At 36.1% G+C, this 12,330-nt stretch overlaps 1 protein-coding gene across 2 annotated transcripts in view; it reads right to left on the reverse strand.

Annotated features, from left to right (window-relative positions):
* Positions 1-12,330, reverse strand: part of Drep4 (DNA fragmentation factor-related protein 4) — an 83,483-nt gene that overhangs the window by 24,803 nt on the left and 46,350 nt on the right. For both annotated transcript variants that reach the window (XM_081742133.1, XM_081742134.1), the window contains exons 2-3: positions 10,051-10,149; positions 3,291-3,426 (exon numbers count right to left, since the gene is read on the reverse strand). In XM_081742133.1, the coding sequence (XP_081598259.1) occupies positions 3,291-3,426; positions 10,051-10,149 (235 nt within the window). The remainder of the gene's footprint in view (positions 1-3,290; positions 3,427-10,050; positions 10,150-12,330) is intronic.

Genomic DNA, 12,330 nt, shown 5'->3' on the forward strand with positions numbered 1-12,330 from the left:
CATTATTCTGTAAGTTGCCATAACAACGATCGGATTCGTAATACAAGTGTTAAAAACTAAGAAAAATAACTTTGCTTTTTTCGTTCCTTACTTCCTGATCAACATTAACACTGTTTCCAAATGCATAATAGGGTCACATATGTTTCGATATTAAGAGAGGTGAGTTGGTATAGATGTTTTGAGTACTTCCTGGAGCTAACAATCCCATCTAGATCTACCGTCTCAGCTGAAAGGGAGAAAAGAATTTCTTCAAAGCCGGAAACAGATGGAAGTCAGTGGGTGCGAGATCAGGACTATATGGTGGATGTGCAAGGCGCTCCCACCCAAGAGCTGCAAAATATGGTTTTGCGTTGCCGTCGCTGGGTGTAATCTTAGATTGTCATTCAACAACAGAATAATAGGCAGTTACGGGTTTCTACTCCCGATACACCACATGCTCATTCATAGCGGACAACCGCTCGCACTTCCTCCTTTGATCACGACGTCAAAACGCGTCTTCTCTCCATAACTACCAGGCACAGACTGAACGACGCGTCTTCGCTTTGCGCAGAGCGCCATCTACAGGTCCGCGGGCAAACGATAGCCACTTCTGATTGGGTGTATTGCGAGTGCAATCGCTGTCTTGTTTCCCCCCATTGCTCTTCACTTTCCTGGGGAAAACGAGAGGAGAAACTTATTTTCGGACTCTTCCTCGTATTTTCTTCTTCTTACCTTTACCTACTGAAGTCATTTTTGTCACCGAATGTAAGAAAAAAAACTACCTACCTACCTAACTAACTACGATGTTATTTTACGATGTTTCATACAACTGAAAATGTTTCACTTGAGTTGCTTTCTTTTTCTTGTTTAACCCATAAAAAAATCACATCAACTAATACAAATCTACCCATATACAAATGTGAAAAATGAATTAGCTGCACAACTTTTAAAAAATCATTGGTTTGTGTTTTTGACTGAAGCTATTTCAGGATTCTCATTAATTTGACGTGCATGAATTCTCTGACTTTTCCATGTTTTCAAAGTCATGACTTAAAAATAGACGTTTATATATAATGTAAAAAAAAGTAACTATATTTTTCCCGATCAGGGAGTTCCTCATCTACTATGAACATACACGGATGTAATGTGTAAGTGTGTGTGTAAAAAATGAAATCTTTAAGTTTTACGTCCCGCGGTTACGCCGGTTAGGCCAAAGGAGACGATGATGATGAAAGATGAGTGAAATGGTAAAATAAGAAGTGGGAGGAAACGGGAGAACCCCGAGGAAACCCACGAGCACGGTGTTTGTCCACTATAAAGTCCACACGACGCGAGCTGGGATCGAACCAGGGACCCCAAGCACCGGAGGTGAACGCTCTACCACTGAGCCGCCGCGCCCCCTGTGTGTGTATGTAGGTAGATAAGTTTTGCCGAACAAACTAATTTATTTTATAAAATATATCCTACTAAATGGCAAGGCAAGGCAAATTTAAAAAAATAGAAAACCTAAAAATGGATCAAAAGATTGCGATTTTGGCCAATAATTAGTTTTTGGATCACAGACCACAATATTTCTGAACAGCCCCTAAATCGAGTTTTCGTATTTTTTAAGAAATAAGCACATTATACTGAATTAACTGATAGTTTGGGTTTGGCTACACTATATGAAGTTCTCCAGATGTAAGGCCTACAAGAAAACTTTTGACTGAAATATGTGTCTTTAAATAAAAAGAAAAAAATCTGAAAAATAAAATTCATACTTAACATTCAATGATTTTTCCTGCTTTTCAGGAAATTCTCTAACTTTTCCAGACTTTTTACGAATATGTTGAATTCCTTGATTGAAGCTGAAGAAATTGTGAAGAATAATTGTACGTAAAACCGATGCTCTTCACTTCTGTTAAAAGCAACAGATTTGGTTGTCGAAATCATACTAGTAATAAAACAATCCTTCTACGATTTCCACGGCACGTTATAGATTAGTGTTTAATCCTAGTGTTAATTTAAAAAAAAAAAATCTTAATGATTACAAAAGACATACAACTCCCTTTAAACTTGTAAAAAAGAAATTATATATTTCGTTCAAGGATCCGCAATTATGCTATTTAGGCCAAGTCCCTCTATCATTCTACTTGCAGATTTCTGTAATCTGTATAGTTCCAAGCTTTCGACTCTCCTCTGGAGTCTTGGTCACGGAGATTAGAAACAGGAAGAAAAAGAATAGAAACACCAAGGAATAAAAAGGAATGAACTTACCAAGAGAAGAGCTGTCTTGTACAAAACACACGTTGTTCAGTGTGTCAGCGACTTTCTAATGAAGTGAAACAAACTCAAATATGGCGGTGTCAGTTTGCGCGCCTTTTCTGTTCCTTGGTAGAAGGTTACCAACTTATGTTGTTATTTTTATTGCCATGCCAATGCTGTGAAAATTTTGTAATTATCGCCTACCATTCGTCGCTGAACCATCCCTTATCTAGATTTATATTTTGTTTTTTTCAAAATGAATACATAAATTTTCAAAATCCAGTATCTCTACTTCATTCCTAGCTCCAAATAAAATTTTTGAATCTTCCACCCTGTGTTGCGTTTTTTTTTTAAATATTTTGATAAACTTTACACCGGATTTTCTGCTTTTGAATCTCCAATGTGTTCCTTTACTCGGACTTTTAAATTTCTTTTCGTTTTGTTTATATAACTGTCTTGGCAACTGCATTTTATTTTGTAAATACCCGATTTTTCATTGGGATCCGTGTAATACCTTTTAAATTGGGTGATGTTCTTTTCTAAAGTTTTTTTTTATTCGGGGGGGGGGGGCTGTATTGTGTATAATCTATTTAATGGAGTTGTTAATCTGGAAAAACTAGGTAATACAATCCATTTTTTATCCTTTATGTCGGTTTCAGGTTTATCGGAACTTTTTTTTCTACAATACAGCTCTTCCCTTCGTAAGTCCGTTCCTATTTACTCATTTGATATTTCTATTCCTTTTCATTCTGTTTTTAACCTCCGTGACCAAGACTCCAGGGAAGAGTCTAAAGCTTCAGAAATCTGTAAGTACAATGATAGAATTCCTGAGTGTGGTTTTGCAATGTCAAGACCCTTTAGTTAGTTTATTGCCAAATTAGAAAATATATTTCCATCTTTAAACAAACAAAAAAAATGCATTATATAATTCTACACATTCTTATTTATTTACTTTTTATTTTATTTTATTTATTTTTTATTTTATTATTATTATTTTTACTTTGATCCTTTCTACACTACTACTATACATAATAATATGCATAATGTATATTTAAAGGATATCGTACCTGTCACTGCATGTTCACCTGGTCCCTGGAAAATAAATAGTGTTTGAGCAGGTACTGTTTGAAAATACTCTTCGTCTTCCACCTCGGTTCCATCCTGCAGTAGAAGAGACACTTCATTTACAGCTTCCAGAGGTATCTGAAACAGAAAGATCGCGTGGCTAGAACACAATTGCACAATCACTCATAGAACTTGAGATGGATACAAGACAATGAATATACGACCCAGAAATTTCAAGTAAAAAAATTTACTGTAATTTGTATTTATAAGCTAAGATACTTAGCTAGGAATTTGTAACCCTATTCTATAGTTCTTTATGTTGATTTATTTCTCAAGTTAATAAGTTTTTTCACAAGTTCGATGCAGAGCATAAGCCTACACTTCTAAAGATTTTCAACGATTACAAAATGTAAGGAAAAATAAATAAATAAACAGAAAAAGAAGTATAAAATTCAACATCATTCGCTGCCTGAAGAAGAGGCTCAGTAATATGTCGAAATACTACAGATGATTATTCATGATATTACAAATACATGGCATCTCATGGAACATGGAGTATAAATAAAAATAAGTGTTCTTTACGTTAATAAACAACAAGCACTAACCTCGTATCCAATAATAATTATTTCTTCTTACATAGCGCTCATTAGCAAGTGTTCTTTACTTTCTTTAAGTAATTGTTAGCTGTTTGTATTTGAGAATAATAAAATTACACAAAGAAGACTTCTCTATATCTTTTTAGCAAGCTGAGTGTAAATAGGTGGGAAAATGTTTTCTTATGTAAATACCGTATTTGCGCGAATGAGGCCGCACCTAAACTTTTGACACGCGATTATAAAAAAAAAAAAAAAGTAAATCTCGAATATAGGCCGCAGTACTAAATTTACGAGAAATTTCAATTAGACAGTACTTTGAGATGTATCTCTCTCCCTCCCCTTCTTTAACTCTCGTATAACTAAAGCTCACTCATGAAGATGACCTTCTTTATGATAGTGACTCTGAGCAGCATTCTGGATCGTCTAGCGAGAGTGAGGAATCAGACGCTGCTGATGCTGAAATGGTGGGAAGTAATTGTGCGTGATTTGGGTGGGTACAAACAAGCTGACACAGTTTTACTGTGCCATTTCAGCAAAGTTGCTTTTCTCTTTTCAATAACAGCTACTGTATATAAATATTCCATATATATTATATATACTGTATAACAAGTATTAAGTGTACAAGTGCTTTTCGTACCAGTGTAAGGTGTTACCGGTACCCAATGAAGATGGCAGTTTTTACGAACAAAATATGCTTTTCTGCTATTTTCATCTTAAGACTTTGATGGTTTAGAAAAGTAACTGCAGTACCTTGTAATGGTATTAATTTCAACCCACAAGATACGTGTACGTGTCATTTTTAAATTGACGATTTATGATCTGAGGGGGGAAATCTCGATTATAGACCGCACCATGATTTTTCAAGCCAAAATTTAGGAGAAAAAAGTGCGGCCTATATTCGCGCAAATATGGTAAGACATTCTATGCGCCATTGTGTTGGAAGAACTTAAAGTTTCTCATGTATATATTAATGAAAGAGGAAACAACTGACTTTTTACATACACCAGATCCTCTGTAGATGTGAATTCTACAACAGACAAATAGTGAAAAAGTTACTGACTGGACCGAAAGTCGAATCCAGGACCTTGGGCATACCGTGCCGATGCGTTTACGCTTCCCAGAACAGCCACTCACTCTCTCCATCGGCACGGTATGCCGGAGGTCCCGAGTTCGAGTCTCGGTACAGTCAGTAACTTTTTCACTCTTTGTGTCTTATAGTTTCTTATGTATATTAGTGGCATCTTCTATAACTAGGATTTTAGAATGATCAAAAAAAAAAAAAAAAAAAAGAGAGAGAGAGAGAGAGAGAATCAAAAGACTGCGATGTTGACCAAGAATTTTAGGAATGATTCAAAATATGCATGAGAAGATTGCGATCTTGGCCACTAATTAGTTTTTGCTTCAGGGAACACAAAATTTTTGAACGGCCCCTAAATCGAGTTTTCGTATTTTATACGGAATAAGCACATCAGACTGAGTTAAATGATAGTTTGGGTTTGGCTACACTATATGTTGTTCTCCAGATATAAGGCCTACAAGAAAATTTTTGATTGAAATATCTTGGATCTTTTGATCCAAAAATAGTTTTTCTGTACCATATACGTGGCTAAAAATTCAATTTTCAAGAATAAATGTTCATAAGTTAAGATATGTGAGGATCCGAAAGCAACACTAAAAATTTACTGTTTTTTCGGTAAATTCTGTTCTGATGTTTCAAGAAGACGTCGACATGAGGATGAATAACTATTTCGACCTCCTGAATTCGAAAATAACACTCAAAACATCCCCACTGTTTTTGACACAAATCGTATATTTTGCCAATATTGATAACACATATTGAAGTATTAATATATATATATATATATATATATATATATATATGGATCACGAATCATGCTGAAGTAGAATATAAGTTTAAAACAACAAAATATTGAAATATGCACACAGTGAACAGATGCATACAGAAAATATGGTACAAAACATGCATTAAGCTTATTCATTCCGTGCTTTCTTAGTAGTTATGGAGTGGCCCCTCCTTTTCCTCTTATGTGGCATTTCCGGGTACTCACGGTGAAGCATCCAGACGTAGCCGCCCACCATCCGAACATCCCAAGTGCCCTGGTATCAGGGTGGAAAAAATCATGATTTTTTTCAAAAAAATCATTTTTGTTGATTTTTTTGATTTAAATAGATTTTTCTGATTTAAATCAAATCTTTTTCTTCGTATGATACAAGTCGCGAACTGGAGAAAAAACATTAGGAATTAGTATTAAATGTTAATTATGTCATTTAAGTGAAAGTATTGGGTTTCAATTTTGAATTAAATCCCAATGGTTAACCTATTTCAATCCCAAACAATGTTTCTTAAGCATTAAGGAAAAAGTACAGCAATGTATATCAACATGACACTTTTCTTTTCACGAAAGTTACTGATATTTGGCAGGGGCATATTTTTAAACAATTGGAACTAGCTAGCGGTACGAAATACATATAAAGTACATAAATTTCGCCTAAAATTAACTAACTCACTCTATGACCTATGGAACCCGGAGGTTCAATGCCATGTTCACAAAAGCTCTCCTGACTTCTATCCTTAGTCAACTGAATCCAGTTTCTATTTTATGTTCTTATTTCTGCGAGATCCATTTTAATATTGCCCTCCCATGTGCGACTAGGTCTTCCTAATGGTCGTTTTCCGATTGGACTTCCAGTTAAAACTTTGAAAGCGTTCCTACTTTCTTCCATTCTCGCTACAGTCCTGCCCACCTGAACCTCCAAGATTTGATGACCCTAACAATGTTTGGTGAATGGTATAAATTATGCAGTTTCTCATCATGAAGTTTTCGCCATTTCTCATTTCCGTTCCTTTTGGTTCCGAATATTCATTTCAGGATTTTATTCTCAAATACTTTCAGTCTGCGTTCTTCCCTCAGCGTAAGCGACCAAGCGACCATGTTTCACAACCATACAGCACAACAGGCATAATTATCGTTTTATATATTTTAAAGCTTCAAATTCCTCGACACAATTCGCGATGATACGAGATTTTGAACTGAATAATAACATGAATTCCCTGAAGGAATTCCAAAATAAAAAAAAAAAAATCAAGATGATCAGTTCCAGAAGAAGAAACTTGTGATTGTTAAAAATATGCTTTATGTGACGTGAAAAACAGTTCAAATGCGAGTTGTCCGTGCATTTAAGACATCTATACATAGCAGGCACGTTTTTATACTTTTCTGTTGGCTATTTTATTTCCTCTTACAATTTTTCCTGCACAGACACGGCAAATTTTCTGCAATCACATCGCAGATCTCGGCATGTTCTGCAATGGGGTCAAGTATCCACTTTATCAAAAGTATTATTCGATATTTTAACGCATTCAAAATTTGTCGTATTACGATCCCGAGGAACTTCTATGTATTTAGTACATAAATTTCGCCCAAAATTTTAAAATCTATTTTTTTTTTTTTCGGAGAGGGGATCGAACCCTCTAAATACGCCCCTATTATCTGGAAACAAACAAATAGACATGAACACAAAAGGGCTTTCATCTTAAATGTCCATGGTGATTTCCCCGTTGGAACAGAAATTTTAAAACCCTGTGTTACAAAGAGAAGAAAGCAGGGTTCACCCGTAACCCGTTCAAACGGGATTTTCCCTGATAGTTCCCACATGATACTCGTTTCATGCTGTGCTTACATACATTTGAGTCTCACTGTATTATGATTATTATCTTCCATAATCGGAATAACAGAAGAGAAACGGAATTTTTCTTACTTTCACTTTAAATTAATTCATTTCGGAATTTGATTTAAATCAACGATTTTTATTTAAAAAATCAAGTGATTTAAATCTTGATTAAAATCGTGATTTAAATCAGACTGATTTAAAGCAATCCACCCTGCCTGGTATCGTCATTCCATGTCCTTGATATGCTGATGGAATCTTTCACCGTGTTCCTCACTTACAGCATAGAGATTTGGAGGGGAAAAGTCAAGATGAGAATGTAAAAAATGTAACTTCAAATTCATTGAACATCCCAGCATTTTGAATTTCGTCAGCATGTTCTCAACTATGTCGATATAATCTGGGCTGCGATTGTTTCCCAGGAAGTTTTGAGCCATACACTTAAAGGCAGTCCACGCTTCTCGTTCCACGGCATCAACTTAGCATCTCACAGATTGGGGAACTTGTTACATAGATATTTGAAATAGTTACCACATAGTTAGGTAATGCCTTGACGAACTGCTTCATTATGCCTAATTTGATGTGCAGAGGTAGTAAGAGTATTCTGTCTCTTTCCACTAGAGGTCACACTTGATATTTTTGTCCCGTGGAACCAATTCCAACCTTTGGAGCAACTGTTTTTGTTCCCAATGCTTGTCACAAGCCCGACTGTCCCATTCACAGATGAAACAACGGAGCTTTGTATATCCTGATTGTTGTCTTAGAAGCATACCCAACACTTTCAAATCACCAGACACCATCCAATTATGATCATAATGTATGGTAGTAAGAAGCACCTTCATGTTATCATATGTTTCCTTCAGCTGCACAGAATGGCCGACAGGTATTGAGGCATAAATATGGAACCATTGTGCAGCAAAACTGCCTTCAGGCTTCTTTTAGATGAGTTAATAAACAGTTTCCAGTCATCTGGCGTGTACGGAATTGTCAACTGACCCATCAAACCTTGTACATCACTGCAGTACACTAACAAGTCCTTTTGAGCAAAATATTGTGGGAATATCAAGTCCCTTTGTCTGTAAAATGTAACGGACGTACCGGATGCTAACAAATGTCTTTCACGCAGTCTTGACCCTAGGAGCTCTGCTTTGTCCTTTGTCAATCCCAGATCACGGACTAAATCATTTAGATCTGAGTAAACAGAATAGGGCTCTTATCTATGCCTATTTCAAACTCAGTATCATCCGTCTCCTGCAAGGTATCTATATCATCACATCACTATCGTCCGTATCTAATGTCTGCGGAGGCTGTGGTATAGGTATATCCGGGCTATGTGGAACAGGACGAATCGCTGAGCGAATGTTGTTCGGATACTCAATAGTCTTTTTGGTTTTCTTGTTGAAACCAGTAATCTTACAAGAGCAGAAGTAGCAGTCGTCGGCATGATTCTGTTGCTCCCACCAGATCATAGGGATGCCAAATCGTAATGACTTCTTCTTTCCTGACGCCCATCGTCATAAATCTTCTACACATGCAACACTGACGACCTATGGAGCCCATAGTTGGTTGATATAGCCTAGTTTCACACCGAAACAGGCATGGTAGATCTTTTTGACGAAATCAGTAATATTTCTTCGGTCTTTTTCACCACAAGTTCACCACAAACATAACAAAAACTGTTAGGAGAGTTTACACGGCCTCGGGTAGACATTGTACACTACTAACACGTACTTCCATGACGAACAAGAAGCGCCATTTCCAATGTGAAAGTTGAGTTGATTTTACTTTAGCGTCCCTTTCAGCAGCGAGGCTATATTAGACGTGGACCTACTGATTAACGTGGAATCCGAACCACATGAGCTCCCGCCGGGAATCGAACCCGGGTCTCCCACGCCAAAGGCGCTTACGCTAACCGCTTAGCCACGGAGGAGCTCCAATGTGAAAGTTCGCTGTGTGCCGCTAGAGGCGCAACTATTGAACAGTTGAAAGCGATGCGCCGCTTCTGAGCTTTATATGGTATTTTCGTATGTCACCAACTGTAAATGTAAGCAATTAGTGCCAAAACTGAGGGTGATACGGTATTTTTAGTATCATTTTCGAATTCAGGAGGTTGAAATACATAGAGAACGCCCATATTTCCGAAAAAAAAGTTTTTGTGACCTTTGTTGCACTGTATAATTAAAAAAAAGAAATACCTGAAAGAAAGGGGTTACTTAGGTAGTTCCCAGAGAGGGTCGAAATCATATATCACAAGAAGAAATAATCTTTCCGGGTCAGTGATCAGTGCTTATTTTTGATCTAATTTCTAGGGTTTTGAAATAAAACATAACTCTTATTTACGATAAAGAAAAACTCTTATAAATAACAAATACAGAAACACACAGACACATATTTGTATGAAGAGTGTTTACTTTGATAATTATCTCGAAATGTTGCGCTATTAACATATTGATGAAGAAATATTTTGTATACTTACGCCTAATTTCACGCATCCTTTTTCCCGTAATTCCCACAAAGAACTGCAGGCAATGCCACATATCCGCCTTCTTCCTGCATCAGTCACTTTGAAACCTTTCTGTTAATAAAAAATAATTTAGTCTTAATTTATACAATAATATAAATATTATGATTTTAAAATACAAGATGACTCATAATAAGCTTGGGAGAGAATCGAATCTGAGTTTTAAGACTGTCAAACAAGTATTTTTTTACTTCTAAAGCTGCCAGAAATATGGTGGTTTGATGTACACTCATGTCCAAAATGATTGTCGAATATCTATAACTGTGTTCTTGTAAGAATATAATTTGGTAATCATTTTGCAGGATACTTTTAATATTGGTACTATGTATATAATCGGGAAATGTATATTTGTGGTAAATTTCACAGAAAAAGAATTATAAATACGAAAATTAGAATGAGTAAAACAAAATGTTGCTAAATGGACAAGGAAGTTTTATTTTCGTTTTACTGTTCTTATTTACTGCTTTTGACACGAAATTTGCCACATACATGTCTTTGCCGATTATACACATACTAACATTATAAGAAAATACCGAGCGAATTCGTTATCAAATTATATTCCTACAACATATTTATAGACATGCGACAATAATTTTGGACATCAGTGTACATACTAGAGTTACTAATTTAATTTGTGTATAGTTTTTAAAAGAACTAGGAATGGAAACTTGAAACCAGGTCTGGAAGAATCCACACCATTTTTTTTTAATTTTATTTATTTATTTATTTATTTTTCTTGTACGTTCGCAATTTCTTGCTGATACTCTGCAATACATCTTCTGTTAGATCTCAAACCGTCGTGTCAGCTCCCCCAACCCGTCTTAAAAAAGAAAATCAGGAATGAAGTTACATTCTGGCAAATGATCAATAACAGGGTGTTTACTAAAATTTTAAAATGAAATTTAGTGACCTTTTCTTTTGCAAACCATAAAATTTAGTAACATTTTCAAGAGCAAATTTGAGTACGAATTGGGCCAAATTTTCATGCATGAGATAGAAAGCGTGCTTTGCTTGCGATTTGGTAGTGTCTAAAGCCGACTTTTGGTGGTGAATTTTGACGTTTTATAAAACAAAATTTTCCAGTCTATACTTATATTTGTACAGATGGAAGAAAAATCGTGACCCAAACGCTAAATTTCTTGACTTTCATAACCGTTGTTTGATTTCGTGACTTTTTCATGACTTTCGTGACCGATAAACACCCTGAATAAACACTAAATAAATAATAACTGGATTTGTGACTCCTCAGAAATTAGACTGTACACAATGATGTACGAAGGGTCGTCAACATGCAGGAGAAAACTCCAGAATCTCATCTTCAGTGGCCCTCAGAGAGTTTTCAACGGAAAATGTCACACATCAATCAATATTAAGAGACTTTCTATTTTCCAGAAGAACAATGACCACATATCCGCTTTTCTGAAGGAAGTGGCTATATCTCCTCCGCACAGGTTTCACTTTCACAAGGAAGTTTCTCATCTAAGAAGGGTCCAAAATGGCAATGAACTATCCGTTTAGGGATAATATTGGTAAACTCAGCTCAGGTCTCCTTACTTGTTACGCTACTTGCTACAGATCGTAACGCACTGTTTTCAAATCTTTGAATCACGTAGTGGCCCCACTCCACTCGAGCTTGCTACTGATCTTTCAACACAAAATATATACACTGGAAACTTTTTCTCATTTGGCACGAAAACGGTATACAGCGATATGCACTGATGGCGATACGATCTCTAGAGTTCATTCTATGTGCCAACATGCCGTTCGTAAATTTATGCGAAACATATGTATTATTAACAGTTGCTGCTTTCTCATCAGTCATGGCCATGATATACTTGACAGATCTTGATTCGTCTTCCAAACATGCCATTCCGCGCCAAACTTCACAAAACATCAGTATCAGTACGTTCATGATGGAGCAGAGTCAAGAAATGCTCCTTTAAACCCTTCAACGATTGTGGTTTAGTTAAACCATTTTAAAATGATTAAAAAAAAAAGAAAAGAAAAAGAAAAGAAATAGAAAGAAAGAAAGAAAGTAAAAGAATCGACTGTGACAATTTGGCTCGTTCAGTAAAGGAGCCACATTTTGCGCCAGAACTGCTCGTGTGCAAATATATAGACGGCACCATCTATTTGAGTCCATAGCAACCAACACTTGTTTAGCAAAACTATACCAGAAATTCCGGCGTATTTAGACGTGAATAGGCACAACTGGAAATTTAGCGATGACTTTAA

This window comes from Thermobia domestica, chromosome 16 (assembly GCF_964235325.1).
Source record: "Thermobia domestica chromosome 16, izTheDome1.hap1.1, whole genome shotgun sequence".
NCBI classification, from domain to species: domain Eukaryota; kingdom Metazoa; phylum Arthropoda; class Insecta; order Zygentoma; family Lepismatidae; genus Thermobia; species Thermobia domestica.